At 37.3% G+C, this 22,229-nt stretch overlaps 1 protein-coding gene across 5 annotated transcripts in view; it reads left to right on the top strand.

The window, feature by feature from the left end:
* DNAH9 (dynein axonemal heavy chain 9) overlaps nt 1–22,229 on the top strand; it is a 393,611-nt gene that overhangs the window by 161,104 nt on the left and 210,278 nt on the right. For all 5 annotated transcript variants that reach the window (XM_037028297.1, XM_037028295.1, XM_037028294.1 and 2 more), the window contains 3 exons: nt 1,254–1,541; nt 11,829–12,039; nt 16,644–16,771. In XM_037028297.1, the coding sequence (XP_036884192.1) occupies nt 1,254–1,541; nt 11,829–12,039; nt 16,644–16,771 (627 nt within the window). The remainder of the gene's footprint in view (nt 1–1,253; nt 1,542–11,828; nt 12,040–16,643; nt 16,772–22,229) is intronic.

The raw sequence follows: 22,229 nt of genomic DNA, 5'->3' as shown, positions 1-22,229 counted from the left end.
CTTAAAGAAAACATTTCTTATAATACTGATTTCAGCAGATGAACTCCTTCAGCTTTTTCTTATGTGGGAAAACTCTTTACCTCTCCTTCAAATCTAAATGACAGCCTTGCTGAGTATAGTAATTTTGGTTATAAGTCTTATTTTTCATTACTTTGAATATTTCACACCAATCTATCCTGGCCTGCAAAGCTTCTGTTGAGAAATCAACTGACAATCTATAGGAACCCCTTGTAGGTAACTAACTGCTTTTCTCTTGCTGCTTTTAAGAGTCTGTGTTTGGCCCTGGCAAGGTGGCTCAGTTGGTTGGAGTGTTGTCCCATACACCAAAAAAGTTGCAGGTTCAATTCTCAGTCAAGACACATACCTAGGTTGCGGGTTGGATCCCCTCTTGGAGCGGGGAGGCAACCAATCAATGTTTCTATCTCACATCAGTCTATTCATTAGATTCCATGTATGAGTGAAATCAAATGGTAGCTGTCTTTCTCTGACTGGCTTATTTCACTTAATATAATGTTGTCCAGGTTCATCCATCCTGTCACAAATGGTAAAATTTTCTTCTGCTTCTCCTCCTTATTTTTTATGGCTGAACGGTATCCATTGTGTAAGTGTACTATAGCTTTTTTTTATCCACTTGTCTACTGATGGACAATTGGGCTGCTTCCATTGGTGTGGGACTAGTCCATCTCTCATCTCCATCCCTCCTGTCTGTCAGGAACTGGCTTCTTTATAACTAAGTTTAGTTGTAATTTTGACTAAACTTAAGAAGTCATAACTATAATTTAGTTGTAATTTTGATGTTTTCATAGGGGGAGGCAAGTACAGAGTTTACCTACTCTGCCATCTTAACTAGAAGTGACCAAATTTCTAAGAAACTATTTTAACTCCTTTTCTCAAAGAGTTTGAAGGCCTCCCAGGTAGAGCATGTGAGGTCAGTCTCAGCAGTTTCTAAGAGCTACCATTGATGCAGAAGAGGTAGGTGGATAGGTTTGGAAGTGGTTCTGCTTAATCTCCCTGACACCAGTTCCCTATATGTTCTGTGTCTGCTGTTGTCATTACAACTAGAAAACTGATGCCAGGCCAGAAACCAGGATCCTGAGATCACCACCTCCTACATCATTCTTTGCAGTGCTTCTGCCTTGGCCTCAAAATGACCCAGTCCTGATGTACTCTCTATAATTTTGCAGATGCTAGCCTGAGCACATGGTGCTCTGCTTCCCAGCTGCTCCAGTCTAACCCTTGCTGCCTTCTCTCAGGATCACTATGACTGGGGCCTGCGGGCCATCAAGTCTGTGCTGGTGGTGGCTGGATCTCTAAAGCGAGGAGACCCTGACAGGCCTGAGGACCAAGTCCTGATGCGCTCCCTGCGAGATTTCAACATCCCCAAGATAGTGACTGATGACATGCCAGTGTTCATGGGCCTGATTGGAGACCTCTTCCCCACCCTGGATATTCCTCGGAGGAGAGACCTCAACTTCGAATCTTTAGTTAGAAAGGCAGTGGTGGAGCTGAAGCTCCAGGCTGAGGACAACTTTGTGCTGAAGGTACATTTTTGTCGCAAAATCTGTCTCCTAATTCTTTATTTAGGCAATGGGTTATACTTCCTCCTTAATCCAAAGAGTTGCTTTAGTTGTACAGATATTTGTCTACTTTGTAATAAGTAGACAAATATCTTCATTTCAACAATTCTTTACTGTGGCAGCCACTGTGTGGAATGCATGGTGAGGGATACAAAAGAGAGACAGGGCCCTGGCCATCAAGAAGTTCATGTTCAAATGGGAGAAATAAGACACAGTCTGCTCTGCCATGTGTTCCTTTAATGTGAATCACTTCAGACATGATTATAGAGGAATGAAATGGTATAATGTGAAAGCCATGTGGGTTCACATACACTTTTATGTTCTTATAAATATCTTGATGTAATTAGGGGCAAGCTTTTTACAATGAAAGAAAAATATCTTAGAGTGGTAGGCAGAATCCACAGAATTTGTGACTGTGTTACATTACATGGCAAAGAAGGATTGAAGTTACAGGTAGAATTAGGTCACTAATCATCTGACCTTTAGGTGGGGAGATGATCCTGGTTTATTGGGTGGCCCAATATAATCACAATGACCTTTATAAGTGAAAGACTGAGGTAAGACCACGAGTGCCTGAGTGAGGCCAGGGAAGAAAGACTTAGCCAGCCACTGAAGACAGAGGAGGGGACCATGAGCCAGGTGACCATGTGGCCACCTCTAGAAGTTAGAAAAGGAAGGAAAATAGGCTCTACATTAGAGCTTTCAGAAGGAACCAGCCCAGTCAATGCCTTGATTTGTACCCACTGAGACCCACTTTGGACTTCTGACCAACAAGCCAGTAAAATATTAAATTTATGTTGTTTAAGTCTTCAAGTTTGCTGTATTTTGCTTTGGTAATAATAGAAAATGAATACATTAAGCCATAGATGCAGACTTATAAGAAAAATACCCTGAAACTTTAGTGCTAGTATAACTAGTTTTATGGCCATAGGAACTATGGTGGTTTGTACTATTTTCTAGGAAGGCTCTGGGCAGTTGAAGACATTTCCCCATCTATGAAATCAGTAGATTAATGAAGAAGGCTCTATCTAGATCAGATCCTTAGTTGATTAGAATGGTCTTATTAGAAGTGAATCCAATTGCAAAAGAGCACAAGGCCCCCAGATTTAAGGCTTCAGAGAATTAAGGGACATGAGATAGGGTAAAAACTCTCTGGTGATTTAATTGTGCTAGCATTTTCATTGGAATTAGGAGGCATTGTTGAGTTTTCAGGGATTGGAATACAGAATTCTGTACATTCTGAGTGATGTCCCCCAATCCTGCTTTTCCATAAGCCTGTCATTTTTGCTGTGCAGTTTTATAGAAAGTAATGTGTTCAAGATGCATAAATGTCATTAGAGTAGAGTACCTACACACAAATAACTATGCCTTGGAGCTGGATATGACATGTTGAAGAATCACATGAATATCACTTTAGAGTTCACAGAGTTTTATATTCTATATCACATTAGGTTTCTCTGAACCCTCAAGGCAGGTGACAGATGAGACATTTTATAGTAACAGGGATGGTGTTGCTTTTCCAGGGTATTTCACTAGGCTGTTTCACAAGAGAGAAAGAAGAATGTAGGCTTGGGGGCAGGTCACTCCTGCTCCACTCCCAGAAGCACTTCTGGCATACAATTCTTTCAACAGTAGAAATTAAGCCCTGGCTACATATGAATAGAATTGCAAGTTGGTGCTGGATTTCATTTCTGGGATTACATTTTACACAAGAAAGTATCACCTGATCCTTTGCAGCAGAAATTATTTGTGAATTGGTCCCTTCCTACTACTGAACTCTCACGTTTTAAGTTCAGAAATTAAGTACCTAAACTTAATTTTTGATATTTTTAAAATTCTCATTTATTCTATTATAGTTGTCCCAAAAGTTGTCCCAATTTTTCCCCTTTTTCCCTCCTCTGTCCATCCCACACCTCCTCTCCAGCTCCCACAGTCCATCCCCACACTGTCATCTATGTTGATGGATCATTCATACATGTGACTACTCACGTCTCTTTCTTTCCACCATCCCCTCTTTCCTCTGGTAGCTGTCAGTCTGTTCCATGTTTCCATGTCTCTGATTCTGTTTTGCTGGTTAGTTTATTTTGTTCATTAGATTCTTCTTATAAGTGAGATCATATGATATTTGTTTCACCAACTGGCTTATTTCACTTACCATAATAGTCTTCAGCTCCATCCATGCTGTCATGAAGGGTAAAAGTAAAGATGAACAAAAAGGCCTTCCAGGTATAAGAAAAAGTGTCAGCAAAGGGGTATATGGGGAAACAAAGATTGCACTAGCAGCAGCAAAAAGTCCAGTGTTGCTAGAGAAAAATGTATTGGAGGGGGTGGTGGTGGGGAGTAGGCAACAGGACTCCGAAGGTAATATGGAACCATAATACAAAGAGCTTGAATGCCAGGCTGAGGGTTTTCCTTTCAAAGAGTCTGATCCCAAGAGGCACCCTCACCCCATAGATGAGTTAAATTTGAGGCAGTGCACTGGGGCTGGTGTCTTAAATCGGAAGGATTCACGTCTTTCCAGACTCTGGCAGTCTACTGAGGCACTGTGACCCTCCTTCCCCATTTTCTGCATTTTTTTCCTACTCAGAATCTCAGTCTTCCTTTCTCTTTATTTGTCAGTTGGCCCACATTCTGCATCCTCCCCTTCTTTTTCATAACCACTTTCTGCTCCTTGGATAAGAGAGATGCTTTCTATTAAAGGCTCTTGGAAAAGATGATGTTTTCTACCAAGTTTTTATTAGCACTGTCCACTGAAACTTCTGAAGGTTAATCCATGAAAGCCCCTAGTGAGTCTTTGGTTTGAGATGATACCCTGTGATCCCTTAAAAGTGATCATATAAATACAGTGGTATTTTTTTTTTAAAGAAAGAGTAATAAGCCCATTAAAGTGTGAAAACTAAGAAAGGGATAGAAAATAAATTTATGGAAAAAAGGACAAAAGCAGGATAACAGATCAAGCAGACCAGGAAAGATGCAGAATACACCTGGAAAGGGGTTCAGAGGAAGAGGGGCAGGAAGTGGCTATAACCTAGGAGAAACTCCGCACTTAGAGTTGATAGTGAGGGAGGAGGGCAGGGATAAGAAAGGGAATTGAAAACAGCCAGAGGGGGTCATTAAATCTGTTTACCCTGTAATTTGCCACTTGGCTCCCCACACTTTTCTTCCATCTCCCTGCACTAGTCCCTGATTCCCAAGAACTCATACTATGTGCAGCCAGGCATTTAACACACAGCCAAATAGAAAAGTCAGGGGGAATTTAATAGCTCTTCGGGGAAACCAAAGACTACTACTCTTGGGGTACTAGTGCCCCCTTTGAAGTACTTTTCTTTTGTTTGGAGCCCCTTGGCCTGAAAGCCAGCCACCTGCTCACTCACCAAGTGAAAGGACAAAGACAAAGCCCAGGATCTGACTTTGTGCACAGAGCTTCCTCTCAGACCTCCCACCCTGGTGAGAAAGCTGTAAGTCAGCAGCAGGCAGCACCCCTCCCAGCTCCTCGGAAACACAGTACAGCTCTTCATTTAATCTTGAGGTTCATCAGATACTGGGGAAAACTAGTAACATGAGAAACTCAGACCAACAGAAGGACTATCCAGGTAGATACACACCCAGTAACTGATTGCAGTGGAAATAAGGAAAAGCACATTTTGAAAATTCTAATCCATGTCCTTGAAGAAAATTAAGAAAAATATACCCATAAAACTGGAATGGGATGCTATAGGAGAAAAAGAATTCTTGGAGAACTGTAAAGAGTCCTTTGAAATGAATTATATCACTGACGACACACAGAATTCAGTGGGAGGACCGAATAAACAAGGAAATCTCCTAGGATGAAACTATGTATGTATGTATATGGGTATAATATATATATATATTATATGTCTATATATATAATATATATATATATATCAATATATATAATGGATATTATATATCCTACATATATAATGGATATTATATATCCTATATATATATATCAATATATATAATGGATATTATATATCCATTATATATATATAATGGATATATAATAAATATAACAAATTATGTATATATAATACAATATAACATATAATACACAAAAGGGACAGAAAGTACAAGAGGCAAGATAACATACAGAGAATAAATCGAGGTTGAGCAATGTGTTACCGATGGGAATTCCAGAAAAACAGCAAGAACTTGCTAGACCTGGAGAGACATGTACCCATATTTCATGGCCTTAGGCAGTACTAAACAGAGTGGATGTGAATGGACTCACACAGAGGCATGCCCTAATGAAATTCAAAGGTCAAAGATCAAAAACAAAAGATAACTTTCCTTTTCAGCAAAGGAGTGGTAGCACAAAGGTGACTCAGGAAGGAGTGAGATTCAGAATGACAACACAAACTCTTGTATCCTCAAGGAAAGGGATGCCATTCCTTCAATGTGCTGAAGGGAAATTATCTCAAGACTACCATTCAAGTTATTTTCAAAGAGTCATACATTTTACTTTTCATGCACCTTTTTTTGAATAGGTTACTTGTGGGCATACTACAGCAAAATAAGGATTAAAAACAGGAAAAATGTCATGGGACTTAAAAAACAAGATCAAAATGAATTTGGAATGATAACTATTAGAAGACTTAGAAAGCAATAAATCAAAATTAGAGCAGGCAGATAGTGGTCTCCGGAAAAAATACCTCAAAAATGAATATAGTCAAATCAAGGATAGACTAACAAGGTGAATGTTGTTATGTGTTTTATTTAACTTCTAAGTCATGGGAAATAAGGCATGTATCATTTTTTTAACAAAAAGAAAAGAAAGCAATTTTCTTGCTTTCAAAAGAAAGCAAGAAAAACTCCAAAAGAAAAAAGTCATGGGCTAAATTTTATTTTTAAAAGTACCGTATTTTGCCATGTATAATGCATACTTTTTGCCCCAATTTTTATACCATAATATGCTAAAAAGTAAATGATAAAATTTATTTATAATGCAAAAAACAAGTATTTATATATAAACAAATTAAAATTGAATTAAAAATTAAAACAAAAGAGTTTTTTTTAAAGTTTCAGCCAAAAATGTAGGTACACATTGTACATGGCAAAATATGGTAAATGTGGAACTTTCAGTCCAGGTGCCAGCAGAGTTTATGCTGTGCTCACCTTCCACAACCACATCAAAATTATAACTAAACTACAGAACACCCATCCTTGGAAATGCCTGAAGTCTAGTTAAACAGAAGTTTTATAACTAAGGTGGTCAGGTGACCAAGCAGTCTGTGCCTCTGGGCCCCACAGGACACCTACTGTGTAAGTCCACTCTCCCAAGATGGGGAGATGTAGCAGTTCTACCTGATATATAGAAACAAACACAGGAGCAGTTCTACCTGATATATAGAAACAAACACAGGGAGACACCAAAAATTAAAAGAAAAAAAAGTCCCAAATGAAAGAACAGGACAAAACTCCAGAAAAAAATAACTAAACAAAATGGAGATAAGTGCTCAATAAAATGCAGAATTCAAAACACTGTTTATACGGATGCTCAGCAATCACAGGGGAAGAACAGATGAGCTCAGTCAGAACTTTAACAAAGAGATAAGAAACATATAAAAGATAAACACCATTAAAACACTAGTCAGAAATGAAGAATACAATAACTCAAATAAGAATACATTAAAGGGAATCAATAGTAGATTAGATGAAGTAGAGAATCAAATTGGCAATTTGGAAGACAAGGTACCATAAAACACCCAACTGGAACAGCAAAAACAAACAAACAAATTTAAAAAATGAGAATTGTTTAATGGACTTCTGAGACAATACCAAGTGTAACAACACCAAATCATAGGGGTACCAGGAGAAGAGAGAGAGAGCAAGGGCGTGAAAACCTATTTCAAGAAATACTGACTGAAAACTTCCCTACCCTAGTGAAGGAAATAGACATACAGTCAGGAAGTTTAGAGAATCCCAAACAACATGAACCTAAAGAGGCTCATATCAAGACACATCATAATTAAAAAGCCACAGGTGAAAAACAAAGAGAGATCTTAAAAGCAGCAAGAGAAAAGCAGTCAGTTACCTATAAGGGAGTTTCCATAAGGCTGTCAGCTGATTTCTCAACAGGAATTTTGCAGACCAGAAGAGATTGGTGTAAAATATTCAAAATGATGAAAAATAAGAGTTACAACCAAGATTACTCTACCCAGCAGGGCTATCATTTACATTTGAAGGCAAGATAAAGAGCTTCCCAGATAAGACAAGCTGAAAAAGTTCATCCCACCAAACTAGTATTACAATTAATGTTAGAGACTTTTTTAAAAAGAAGCAAATAAATATTAAAAATATGAATAATAAAATGGCAATACCTATATACCTATCCTCAATTACTTTAAATGAACATAGATTAAATACTTTAGTGAAAAGATATAGGGTGACTAACTGGATAAGAAAACAAGACCCATACATATGCTGTCTACAAGAGACTTCAGATCAAAAGAAATACAGTCTGAAAGTAAGGGGATGGAAAAATATATTTTATTCAAATGGAAATAAAGAAAAAAGCTGGGGTAGCAATACCTATATCAGACAAAATAGACTTTAAAACAAAGACTAAACCAAAGACTATACCAATTCCACCTCTGGGTATTTATTTGAAAAAGTCCAAAACACTAATTTAAAAAGAGAGGTGTTTAATTCTTCTTTTTTAAACACAGGAGGTAATTCCTGCATTTATTGCAGTATTATCTACAATAGCCAAAATGCAGAAGCAACCTAAGTGCCTATCAATAGACAAGTGGATAAAAAAGTGGTGGTACATATATATACAATGGAATATGACTTGGCCATGAAAAATGAAATCTTGCCATCTGCAACATCATGGATGAACCTAGAGAGTATTACACCGAGTGAAATAAGTGACACACAGAATCACAAAGATATAATTTTACTTATATTAGAATCTGAAAAACAAAATAGAGACAAACAAGTAGATACAAAGAACAGTTTGAAGGTTGCCAGATGGGAAGGGGTTTGGAGGGTAGGTGAAAGGGGAAGGGATTAAGATGTACAAATTGCCAGTTATAAAAACAGTCACAGGGATGTAAAGTACTGCATAAGGATATATGATATATCATTAGTGATTAGTACCCAAAACTAATATAATACTGTATTTCAACTGTAATCAAATAATAAAACATTATTTAAAATAAAATTTAAAAAACTTTAAAAAGTAAACGTGACCTGATAGGGATCCATATATGTAGTGTGAAGGAAGAGTATCCATTTGACCTTGGACCGATGCCTAGCATATCCTCTGGTAAGTTATGACACCAGTTCTGCAGAGAATACAGTATATTTCTGGTAACTACTTTCTTCTGTAGTGAAAAATATTTATAATCATAAAAACATAAGTCACTATTTGTCTTCAACTCTTAGAATTATGAAAAATATAAAGTGTTTAAATATAAGTACAGCATATAATATAAATATTATCTCACATGGCAGTGTAAAAGTATAGTGTATCTGAAAAAAGATAGGAGATAGAAGGAAGGAAAAATAGAAGGAAGTGTAGAGATATTTATGAATTTATCTATGGAAGATACTGTGCAAAGTTGATGGATTTGTAACAGTCACAGAGGAGAAATAACCCATTTATTAGCTGATAAACAAATTAAAAAATGTGGCATGCTTACACAATGGTGTGCTGTCCAGCTACCAAGAGGAGTGAAGTACAGGCACGTGCTACAGCCTGTAGGAGCCTTGAAAGCATCACAAGTGAAATGAGTGATTCCCAAAATACCATATATTTTATAAATATGTTCACGGGAAATGTCCAAAATAGGCAAATCTATAGAGCCAAAATGTATATCAAAGGTTGCATAGGGTTGAGGTAGGGATGGGGGTGGGGTGGGGAGGGACTGCTAATGGGTACAATTTTTCCTTTCATGGTAATGAAACGTCCTAAAATTGAATAGTAGTGATACTTGTACAATTCTGTGAATATGCTATCATTGGATTGTACACTTCAAAAATATGAATTTATAGTATGTAAATTATATCCCAATAAAGTTGTGGAAATGAAAAAGAATTGATAGAACTAGAAAATGATTTTAAGTCTTTCCAGTATCCAGGAATTAGTTGTTCATGAACCAAAACAAATCTAGGAATAAGTAGTCTCCATTCAACAGCCAGAGCACCACCCCCACCACCTCTCTGACTCTCTCCTCTCCCCACCCCTCCTCCTCTAAAATTTTAATGCAATGACCTCAGGTCAGTTTCTTGCTTAAAATACTCTAGTTGGGTCTGAATAAAATTTCAGCTACTAATTCCTGCACACCCGGCCCCTGCATACCTCTTTTATTTCATTTGGTACCCCTCTTCTTTTTCTCTCCTGGTATTTGAGCGCTCCAAGTTTGCTGCTGAACTTCAGGCCTTTGCACTTGCTGTCACTCTACCTGGAATGCTCTTCCTGCTGGTCTTCATCTGTATATTAGATTAGATGTCAACTCCTTAGAGACTCCTCATGACCGATCTCCTCATCCTTCCCTGGGAAGATCTTGCATTAAGTCCCTGAAGGATGAAAACCAGAGCCAAGATTGGGTCTTTCCTGGGGGTCCTTCTGGGCCCTGAACCAGAGGAACAGCGATGGCTTCAGACAGAGAAAAGACATATTGATGGTGTGAGAAACACAACTCAAATTAATGTCTAAATAAATTATCCAGCCACAATGGAAGCTAACCACCCTGCTTCCCCAAATAGCTATTTATCTGCTCTCTTCAAATTGAGCTTAAAAGTACCACTTTCCTTCTGATTCCCTAGTTGCATCATTTTATAATTTTTAACATCTGTATCACTTACATTAAAAAATAATAGCTATTGCTTATCATTTTTAAAAATATAGAATAGGTCAAATGTATGAGAAATTTTTATTGTCTCATTACCCTATCAGTATTTAGTACATTTCCATTTCAGTTTACTTTTCACTGCTATTAAGGATCTTATAGTGCAAATTCAAGAAACCTGATCTACAATAAAGTTCAAATATTTTAGCTCATGACACACAAGACCTTTCATGATAGGCCCATCCAACATTTCCAGCTATCTTTTATATTTTCAGCAAATATTTTTTCTTAGTACTTAGTATGTGCCAGATTCTCTGCTACACATTGCAACAGAGAGATAAGAAGCCCAGTCCTGCCTGCTCTCTAGAAGCTGTTTCCCTAATAGAAAGGCAGAAAAGTAACCATTGCAATATTGACAAGTATTAAGATAAAGGATGTAGGTATGGGTCACCTACCCTAAACTAAGAAATGTGTAGGGTCTGGTCAGAGAAAGGTGGTTGAAAGGATAACTTCTGAATGAAAGGCACCATATGTTAAGAAGCATAGACACAGGAAAGAGCTTCATTAAAGAACTCTGAAATGTATCTACCTGTAGTTTACATGTTGGAGGATGAAACACAAAACTGAAGGCTGTTTGGTCAGACAGCAAAAGGGTCTTGTAAGTCAAGGATTTGGGATTTCATCACCAAAGCTATGGAGGTCCATGGAAGGAACAGAGTGATGGCAGTGATGTGATCAGATTTTCATTCCAGTAAGTGCAGTGCAACACTGTGCACAGGCAAGCATGGAGGCAAGCGAGAATCAAAGCAGAGGCACCATCAGTGCTACAACTGTCTTCAGGAACTTGTGACTCCAGCTTCCTCAGGTGGTCTGGCCACCCACAGCATGCTCTGTCACTCCACAGACCTTTGTGCCATTCCCTCTGCTTCGAGTATGCTCCCTGTTCATTGTTTTGGGAAACTCCTACTCACCCCCCGAAGGCCCACTTCAAATGCCTGCTCCTCTGTGAAGACTGTTTTGTCCCCTTTATCCTTACAAAATCCATTGTTCCCTCCTCTCTGTCCCCATAGCATTTATAAATGCCTCTACTGTATTGCCTATCAGTCTGCACTATAATAATTTGTCAACGTGACTTGCTTCTCCATCACACTATGAGATCATAGAGAACAGAAGGGTTGTCTCTGAATCTCCTTTAACCAGTATACTCTCGAGTGCTTAGTTGTTGGCTAATAATTAAATGACTGAATAGTGAATACATGAATAAATGAATCATGTTGCCCCTCCATTTAGAACCCCATCATATCTTGAGATGAATAACCCTTCCTCTGTTGATGTGAGGTGTCATTTCAGATGCCAGCCTGGCTTACAGAAGAGCAGTTGGGATGTAGGGGAGAGATGGAGTGGTCTCTAGCTGAATTTCCTGTCTCTCCAGGTGGTCCAGCTTGAGGAGCTTCTGGCAGTTCGGCACTCTGTGTTTGTGGTGGGCAGTGCTGGTACTGGCAAGTCTCAGGTTCTGAGGTCTTTGCACAAGACCTATCAGATCATGAAACACCGCCCCGTTTGGACTGACCTCAATCCCAAAGCAGTCACAAACGATGAGCTCTTTGGCATCATCAACCCGGCCACACGAGAATGGAAGGATGGTAAGAGAGGGCTAGCCCTAAAAGTTCCTGCTGTCCTCAGACACCCATGTGCAGGCTTGGATCTATCTAGTGGGGTGAACTGCAGAGGAGAGAACATGGGACTGATCTGTTTGGGATGGGAGAAGGAGGTGAAAAGGATCAAAGAAAGGAAGAAACTGATTTTGGCTTGGAGGGAAATCACACCCCTTCAGTTATTCTCTCTCTTGGGAGACTCTCAGCTGTCCCTTGAGAGAGGGCTCAGAGAGAGGATCAAGCAGGGCAGGCGTTCAGCTGTAGTTGAGGCTGGAGTGTGAGTCCTGGGGTCACTACACAGCCTGGCAGTGGTTTGAGGCTTGACTAATGTGGGCAGTGCATGCTCATTCCCAAATGAGCAGCACAGTCTAGCATCACATGGAGGGCAACCTCCCTGTGAGCACTGCCCAGGACTGATGTGGGAGCTGCTGCAGAAGTCTGCCTGGGCCAGGGCCAGTGATGTTCCCATCACTCATCCTGTGATGGGTTGAAGGGCCCTATAACCATGGTCCCTTCAACAGCCATTCTGAGGGTCCCAAACTCATGTTCACTTGGTGCTGACCTCAGCATCATATTCAAAGAAGTAAAAATCATAGGTACAGCCCTGGCTGGTGTGGCTCAGTTGGTTGGAACATGGTTCCATAAACCAAAAGATCATGAGTTCAAGTCCAGGTCAGGTCACAAGCCTGGGTTGCAGATTTGGTGCCCCATTGGGGTGCATATGAGAGGCAACTGATCCATGTTTCTCTCCCACATCAATGTTTCTCTCCATCTCTCTCCCTCTTCTCCTCCCTCTAAAATCAATAAGCATGTCCACTGGTGAGGATTAAAAAAAAAACAAAACAGGTAAATGTTGGAAAGGGTCTCCTGTCACTGGAAGAAAGCAGAAAAAATGGAGAAATCTCCCTATGAACCAATAGGGACCTGGCCTCTTTCTAAAACTGATGTAGCTCTGGGAAAGAGGAAATCTCACCTCCCTCCATATTAGCTACATCAGGGTCAAACTGTCTGGATTCCTCTAATTTAGGACCTTCGATCAGAAGTCAAAAATAAGGTGATTTAAGGAGCTGCCTCTCTAATTGTTATTTCACTGACTATTAATGAAATTTAGCTTCTTTTCCTTCTTATTGGTGTGAGCAATTAGCTCTCTTATGATTTTATGTCCCCTTGTTATTTCTATGTAAGAGTTCTTTATGCATCTGTTCTATGCATTGCTATTGGTTTTTCCCTGTCTACCATTTGTTTATAAACACCTCATGGCACATTTGCCACGTGCTTTTTATTTTTTTTTATTTTTAGCTTCAGGCACAGACACTTAATTTCTCACAACTCTGGAAGCCACACCCAGGACTGATGTGTATGCAGAGCTGCACTCTCACTGAAGGCTCTCCAACCCTTCCTAGTTCCGGCAGTTCTTGACATTCTTTAGCTTGTCAGTGCCTCACTCCAGTGTCTGCCTCCATGTGTGCGTGGCCTTTCCCCCTGGGCCATGCACCTTTTAAAAATGGAAATTATGTCTTTCTAGTCCTTTTTTAGCACCTGGGATTCCTGTTTAGTTTATAACTTTCTAACTTTCACCTGTAGATATAACATCATAAACTTGTTCCAAAAGATTTTTTACATTAATTGTTGTTATCCCTCTGGAATTGACTTTGGGGCTTAGTATGAGGTAAGGTAGAGAATCAACTTTTATGTCCTCCTAGTTGGATAATGGAATGCACAGCACTGTTTATTAAGGAACCCATCCTTTCCCTCTCAGTGTAAACCCCAGCTGTCATGTGTACTGAGGTCTGATTCTCAGGTTTTGTTCTGTTCCACTCACCTATTTATCTAATCCTGTACTTATGTAATTCCATTTTGCTTACAATTATTTTATAACATTTTAGTATCTATTGAGGTAGATCCCTCTTCAATGTATTTTCATACTTTGCTTGGCTATTTTCAGGGATTTCTTATTCTATATTGAATCTGAGCTTACATAAAATAATTAAAATTTAAATGGTTTTGGAATTTTAATTAAAGTTTTATTAAATACATACATGAAATATGGAGAAATTGAGAAAGAAGACTTGTAATAATCACAGTATGTGTTTAAATGGAATATATACCCTTTTAATTTTTTTTAGAAACCTTGTTAAAAATAAAGTAGGTTATATCAATACACTTTAAAAAATTAGATTCAGTAAATGGAAAATTAGTATAAACATCGAAGAATTGGAAAATGCACCATCAAACTTAATGTAACACATAATTATAAAATTTTATATCTTATGGATAGAAAATATTCCTTTCTTAGTTGGGTCATAGAGCATTTTTAAAAGTTTAGATGGCCACAGAAGAAGCCATAATGAGTTCAAAAGTATCAACTTTCAGGCTACATTCTCTGATAATAATGGATTAGAACTGGAAAAAGCATGAAAGTTATCAAAAATAATTTTACTATTTTCAAATTACCAAATGCTCACTTAACTCCTGGACTAAATAGAAAATTAAATCACAATCCTAGGAAGCACTAAAGAGAAGAACATGTCATAGGAGCCTCTGGGACACACCTGAGGTCTGTGAGGTAAACCTTTAAGTGCTGTTATCACAGAAGATGGGCTGGAAATTAGTTGGTATCCATGCCATGATATTGTTCCAAATGATAAACTAGACCTGAAGAAAACTGAGGTCAAAAAAACTAATAAAGATAAAAGATGAAAATTAGTAGGAAGGAACCAGAACAATAAATCATAGTAAGGATAAATAATCATTAATATTCATTCTTTGTAAAGACAAATAAGTCCATTGTAAGCATGATTAATGGGAAAAAAAGAGAAAAAATATTAAGATTAGGAATTACATAGCAAGAAGATATAACAGTAGATATAGAGAAGGTGAAAATAGAAGAGAACATTTAATTAAATGACACATTTGAAAAACTAGAAGAAAAAGATTATCTCCTAGCCAAATATAAATTAAGAAAATTTACTTAATAAGAAGTAGAAACAAGTAAACTGATAAAAATAAAATTTTAAAATTCTAAATAATTTTAAAAAAATTACATCTCAATTTATTCTATGGAGTCAAAAAATCTTGATATTGACATTTCTGTAGAACCAAAAACAATAGCCCAATTTCACTTATTAATGTAGACTCAGAAATTCTTAACAGCATATCAGTAAATTAAATCCAGCAATGTCTAAAAACAATAATACATTTTGACCAAGTAGAATCTACTCCAGGAATGTGAAGATAGATGTTATTTTTTAAGTATTAATATAAAGAATTGACAAGTTAAAAAGAGAAAATTATTTAATTAGTCAATAGATGCTAAAAATTCAGTAGCTATTCCTAATGTTTTAAACTCTAAGTAAAATAAGAATAAAAGGAAATACCTTAAATATTAATAATACTCTTTACCTAAAGTCAAAAGAAAAAAAAGCATTCTTAATGGTGAGAAATTAAAGCCATTTCTATTAAAATTAAGTGTAAGTCAGGGAGACCTATTATCAAAATTATTATTCAGCATTGCTTGGTGGAATTCTGGAAAATACAGCAGACAAGAAAATGAAATGCCTGGTATAAATTGGTGGAAAGGAGAAAAATTATTTTTTGTTGGTTGCATAACTTTATTTTATTTTTTTAAGATTTTATTTATTTATCTTTTTAGAGGAGAAGGGAAGGAGAGAAGGAGAGAAATATCAATGTATGGTTGCCTCTCATGAGTCCTCTGCTGGAAACTGGCCTGCAACCCAGGCATGTGCCCTGACTGGGAATCAAACTGCGATCGTGTGGTTCGCAGGCCCACACTCAATCCACTGAGCTACACCAGCCAGGGCTGGTTGCATAACCTTATACCTAAAAAACTCAAGAGGTATTATTGGAAAATCACTGGAATTAATAAGAAAATGTATTAAATGTAACTAATTATAAAATAAATACATGAGGTTTGGTAATTTTTCTTTATACTAACAGTAGCCAGTTAAAAATGGAAATACAGAAAAAAAATCTCATGGCTAATAGCAGTAACAACTCTATGCTTAGAAGTAGATTTGGCCAAAGAGATATATCGAAAACACTATAAAAATTTGTTAGGGAACATAAAACAATATATGAATAAATGAAAAGACAAATTGTATTATTCATTGAGAAAGCTTAGTTTCATAAAAATCAGTTCTACCCACAAAGGGGATAAATCTCACCTAATACCGATTAGAATCACACTGGGCCTTCTCTCAAAGCCTGTATTTGAAAGATTCTTCTGGGCTGCAATTACAAAGCGTGGAAACATACCTAAAAAGATGTTATGTAATTCCATCATGTTATAGTTGCCTGTTGAAATGACTGACTGGGTCTCTTATCCCTTAAAGAACCAGTTTCTTTGAGTTTTGTTATTTTGCTCTTGTTTTTCTTACAAAGTCACCCTGGAACACAGAATAGCACCTTGGGCACTGTCAAAGGTTTGGAAGAACAGAATGCAAAACCAGCTCTGACCTGTGTTGTTATTTACACCTCCTCTGAGTGTTATAGCCAATAGGGACAGGCTGTGTCAAGGGAAAACAAAAGATTTACAGTGACATGGAAAATAAGATACCTGTGGTTCCTTCTAGGACTGTTCTCTTCCATCATGCGGGAACTTGCCAACATCACCCATGATGGGCCCAAGTGGATTTTACTGGATGGTGATGTAGATCCAATGTGGATCGAGTCTCTGAACACTGTCATGGATGACAACAAGGTAGCAAAAGGGAGAAAGGGAATCCCCAGGTCATCCCTCATCTACGAACCCAATCCCCACCCCCCCACCCCCCGGCACATTTGGAAGTCTTGATTCCACACAAGGGCTGATCCTGAGTAAGGACTTATTACTGCCATCTTTATTTTTAAAATGCCCCCAGCTTTATTGAGATATAATTGACGCATAATGTTGTATAAGTTTAAGGTGTACAACACGATGATTTGAAATACCCATGTACTGCAAAATAATTACCATAATAAGGTTAGTAAACACTTTCATCACTTCACACAATTACCTGTGTGTGCGTGTGTTGAGAGCTTTTAAGATCTACTCTCTTAGCAACTTCCAAGTATACAATACAATGTTGCTAACAATAGTCACCATGCTATATATTACATCCTCAGGATTATTCATTTTATAACTAAGTTTGCACACTTTGACCCCAACAACCATTTCCTCTACCCACCCCCCTACCCATCCCTACAAGCACAAATCTATTTTCTTTCTATCAGTTCTTTTTTATTCCACATAAAAGTGAAGTCATATGGCATTTGTATTTCTATGTCTGACTTATTTCACTTAACAAAATGCTCCCCAAGTCCATCCATGGTGTCACAAATGGCAGGGTTTCCTTCTTTTTATGGCTGAATACTAGTTCACTTTGTATATATGCAGGCCACATCTTCTTACCATGTACCCATCAATGGACACTTGGGTCATTGCCATGACTTGGCTGTTGTAACTAATGACCCAGGTGGATGTCAAAGTGCAGATACCTCTGCAAGACCCTGATCTCATTTATTTGTGTTTTTAAAAGACATCTAAGAATGGATTCATATGAGCAACTTAAATGGCACTGCCATTGCTTCCACCATTTTCAGCATGGCTATCATTTCCTTCAGTGTCTTCTGCACATAGATTGTTAGATTTTGAAGGAGTCTTAACTCATCTATTAAATCCTTTTTACTTTTCTCCTTTTTTATAAATAAGGTACCCGAGGATGAGAAACTAAGCCTGTCAAACACCCTCAGCAGTGACAAATCTTGATTCATGAATAATATATTTTATTTTTTATGAACAATGAGAAATAATTAAAAAGCCAGTGGGAATGCTCATAAATTAATTAATTAATTAATTAATTAGTAATAGGGAATCCAAATTTACATGAAACTAAAAATGTCTACTCTTAAAAAAAACACAAAACTAACTGAAGGCCAATAAAGTGGCTGTTAAGATGATAGCTGCTTCTAAACTTGTTCAGAAACCACATCCAGATTATAAGTGTTATGATGGCTTCAATATTTACAGATTCATAAGAATAAATGTATACTCTCCAGAAGGACTACTTTAAAAACAACAGTAGTGATATAAGCCTAAGCTTTGTCTTTTAATTATATTATTCCAATATGGTCTAGTTCATTTCAATCATTGACATCAATTTAAATTCTTTAGATAACTGTTTTCCTGATTCAATACACAGACACACGCACAGGGATGGGTGTAGAGGGGATACAGGAGGAGAGAAAGAGTATTATTGCAGAAAAAAGTTATACACTTGCTTCTTTTTTTATTTTAATTGTTGTTCAAGTGCAGTTTTCTGTCTTTTACTCCCAGCCCAGCCCACTCCGCCAGTGCTCCCCACCTCCCTCCCATTTCCATTCCCCCTAGTTTTTGTCCATGTGTCCTCTATACTTGTTCCTGGAAACCTTTCCCCTTTTCCCCTGAAATTCCCTCCCCTCTTCCCTTTGGTCACTGTCAGCCTGCTCTCTATTTCAATGTCTTTTGGTTATATTTTGCTTGCTTGTTTGTTTTGTTGTTTAGCTTCCTGTTAAAGGTGAGATCACGTGGTATTTGTCTTTCACTGCCTGGCTTATTTCATTCAGCATAAAGTTTTCCAGTTCCATCCATGCTGTTGCAAAGGGTAAGAGCTCCTTCTTTCTTTCTGCTTCATAGAATTTCATTGCATAAATGTACCATAGTTTTTTTTTTATCCATTCATTTACTGATGGGCACCTAGGTTGCTTCCAGCACTTGGCTATTGCAAATTGTGCTGCTATTAACATTGGGGTACATAGGTTCTTTTGGATTGGTGTTTCAGGGTTCTTAGGATATAATCCTAGCAGTGGAATTGCTGGGTCAAAAGGAAGATCCATTTTTGTTTTCTTAGAAAACTCCATACTGTTTTCCATAGTGGTTGTACCAGTCTGCAATCCCACCAACAGTGAACTAGAGTTCCCCTTTCTTCACACCCTCTCCAACACTTGTTGTTTGTTCCTTTGTTTAATATGGCCATTGAAACTGGTGTAAAGTGGTATCTCATTGTGGTTTTAATTTCCATCTCTCTGGTAGATAGCGATATTGAGCATCTTTTCATGTGTCTCTGGATCCTCTGTATGTCCTCCTTGGAGAAGTATCTGTTCAAGTCCTTTGCCCACTTTTTAATTGGATTGCTTGTCTTCTTAGAGTGGAATTGTGTAAGTTCTTTGTCTATTTTGGAGATATCATTGGCAAATATGTTTTCCCATACAGTTGGTTCTCTTTTTATTTTAATACTGTTTTCTTTAGCCATGCAGAAGCTTTTAATTTTGACGAGATCTAATTTGTTTATTCTTTCCTTCATGTCCCTTGCTCTAGGGGACATATCAGTAAAAATGTTGCTGCATGAAATATCTGATATATTCCTGCCAGTGTTCTCCTTTAGGACTTTAATGGTGTCACAGCTTACATTTAAGTCTTTTATCCACCTTGAATTTATTTTTGTGTATCATATAAGTTGTTCCTAGACTTTCTTCTTTTTTTTTTTGCATGTAGCTATCCAGTTCTACTAACACCATTTGTTGAAGAAGCTATTTTTACTCCATTTTATGTTACTGCCCCCTTTGTTGCATATTAATTGACCATAAAGACTTGAGTTTATTCCTGGATTCTCCATTCTGTTCCATTGGTCCATGTGCTTGTTTTTATGAGAGTACCAGGCTGTTTTGATTACAGTGGCCTTGTAATACAGATTGGTATCAGGTATTGGGATCCCTCCTACTTTGCTCTTCTTTCTCAAAATTGCAACTGCTACTCGGAGTCATTTATGGTTCCATATAAATTTTTGAAGTGTTTGTTCCATGTCTGTGAAATATGCCATTGGTACTTTAATAGGTATTGCATTGAATCTGTAAATTGCTTTGGGTAGTATGGACATTTTGATGATGTTAATTCTTCTGATCCATGAAAACAGTATATATTTCCAGTTGTTTGTGTCTTCCTTGATTTCTTTCTTCAGTGTTGTGTAGTTTTCTGCATACAGGTCTTTTACCTCTTCAGTTAGATTTATTCCTAGGTATTTTATTTTTCTTTTTACTATATCGAATGGAAATTTTTTCTTGATTTCTGCTTCTACTGTTTCATTGTTAGTATACAAAAATGCCTTTGATTCCTGGATATAGACTTTATATCCCACTGTTTTGCCAAATCATTTATTAAGTCAAGCAGTTTTTTGGTGGAACCTATAGGATGTTCCATGTACACTATCATGTCATCTGCAAACAATGACAGTTTTGTTTCCTCCTTTCTGATTTGGCTGCCTTTTATTTCCTTTTCTTGTCTGATCACTGTGGCTAAAACTTCCAGTACTATATTGAATAGAAGTGATAAAAGTGGACAACCTTGTCTTGTTCCTGATCTTAATGGAAAAATTTTAATTTTTGTCCATTGAGTATGATGTTGGCTGTAGGTCTCTCATATATGGTCTTTATCATGTTGAGGTGGTCCCTCTATTGCCACTTTGCTGAGTGTTTTTATCATAAATGAGTGTTGTACCTTATCAAATGCTTTTTCCGCATCTATTGATATGATCATGTGATTTTTGTCTTTGTTTTTGTTTATGTGATGTATTACAGTTACTGATTTGTGAATATTGAACCATCCTTGCATCCCTGGAATGAATACTACTTGGTCATGGTGTATGATCTTTTCAATGTATTAGATGTGGTTTGCCAATATTTTGTTGAGGATTTTAGCATCTATGTTCATCAGCGATATTGGCTTAAAGTTTTCTTTCTTTGTTGTGTCCTTTATCTGGTTTTGATATTAGGATAATGCTGGCTTCATAAAAAGAGTTCAGCAGTCTTCCATCATTTTGAATTTTTTCAAATAGTCTGTGCAGGATAGGGGTTAGCTCTTCCTTAAATGCTTTGTAGAATTCTCCTGTGAAACCATCTGGTCCAGGCTTTTTTGTGTTGGGAGTTTTTTGGTTACTGCTTCAATCTTATCTGCTGTTATTGGTGTGTTCAGGCTTTCTGCTTCTTCTTCATTGAGTTTTGGGAGGTTATATTTTTCTAGAAATTTGTCTATTTCACCTAAGTTTTCAAATTTCTTGGCATACAGTCCTTCATAGTAGTTTCTTACAATGCTTTGTATTTCTGTGGTGTCAGTTGTAATCTCTCCTCTTTCATTTCTGATTGTATTTATTGGGATCCTCTCTCTTTTTTTCTTGATGAACCTGCTTAAAGGCTTATTTTGTTGATCTTTTCAAAAAACCATCTTCTTGATTCATTGATACTTAGAATTGTGTTTTTATTCTCTATGTCATTTAATTCTCCTCGGATCTATTTTTCTTCTACTTGCTCTGGGCTGTCTTTGTTGTTGTTCCTTGAGTTCTTGTAGATGTAGGGTTAGATTGTTTGTTTGAAATGTTTTTATCTTTTTTAGGTAGGCCTGTATTGGTATGAACCTCCCTCTCCGGACTACCTTTGCTGTGTCACATAAGTATTGGGTTGTTGTGAGTTCATTTTCATTTGTTTCCAGAAATTCTTTGATATCTTCCCTAATTTCATTCTTGATCCATTCATTGTTTAATAGCATGCTATTCAATCTCCATGATTTTGAATGTTTGGGTTTTTTTCCCCTTGGGGTTGGTTTCTAGTTTCAATCCCTTCTGGTCAGAGAAAATGCTTGGTATAATTTCAATTTTTTTGAATTTGTTGAGGCTCATTTTGTGCTCTGTCATGTGGTCTATCTTTGAAAATGTTCCATGTGCATTTGAAAAGAATGTGTATTTAGCTTCTTTGGGATGAAGGGCTCTATATATATAAGTTAAGTCCATTTCATCTAGGACTTTGTTCAATGCCACAGCATCTTTGTTGATATTTTGTATGGAAGTTCTGTCCATTTTTGACAGTGGGGTGTTAAAATCCCCTACTCTAATTGTGTTGCTGTCAATACCTTCCTTGAAGTTCACTAAGATTTTCTTTATGTATTTGGATGCTCTTATGTTGAGTGCATATATATTTACAATGTTTATGTGTTCTTGGTGGATTCTTCCCTTGAGTATGATAAAATGACCTTTTGGGTCTCCTTTTGTGGCCCTTTCTTTGGAGTCTATTTTGTCTGATATTAGAATTGCTACCCCGGCTTTTTTTTTTCCTGTCTGTTTGCTTGGAAAATTTGTTTCGAGCCCTTCATTTTC

Source organism: Sturnira hondurensis, unplaced genomic scaffold (genome assembly GCF_014824575.4).
Source record: "Sturnira hondurensis isolate 20B ecotype Veracruz unplaced genomic scaffold, ASM1482457v3 Scaffold0019835, whole genome shotgun sequence".
Taxonomy (NCBI): domain Eukaryota; kingdom Metazoa; phylum Chordata; class Mammalia; order Chiroptera; family Phyllostomidae; genus Sturnira; species Sturnira hondurensis.
Note: the sequence above shows the minus strand (reverse complement) of the source record. Positions and strands in the feature narration are given on the sequence as shown.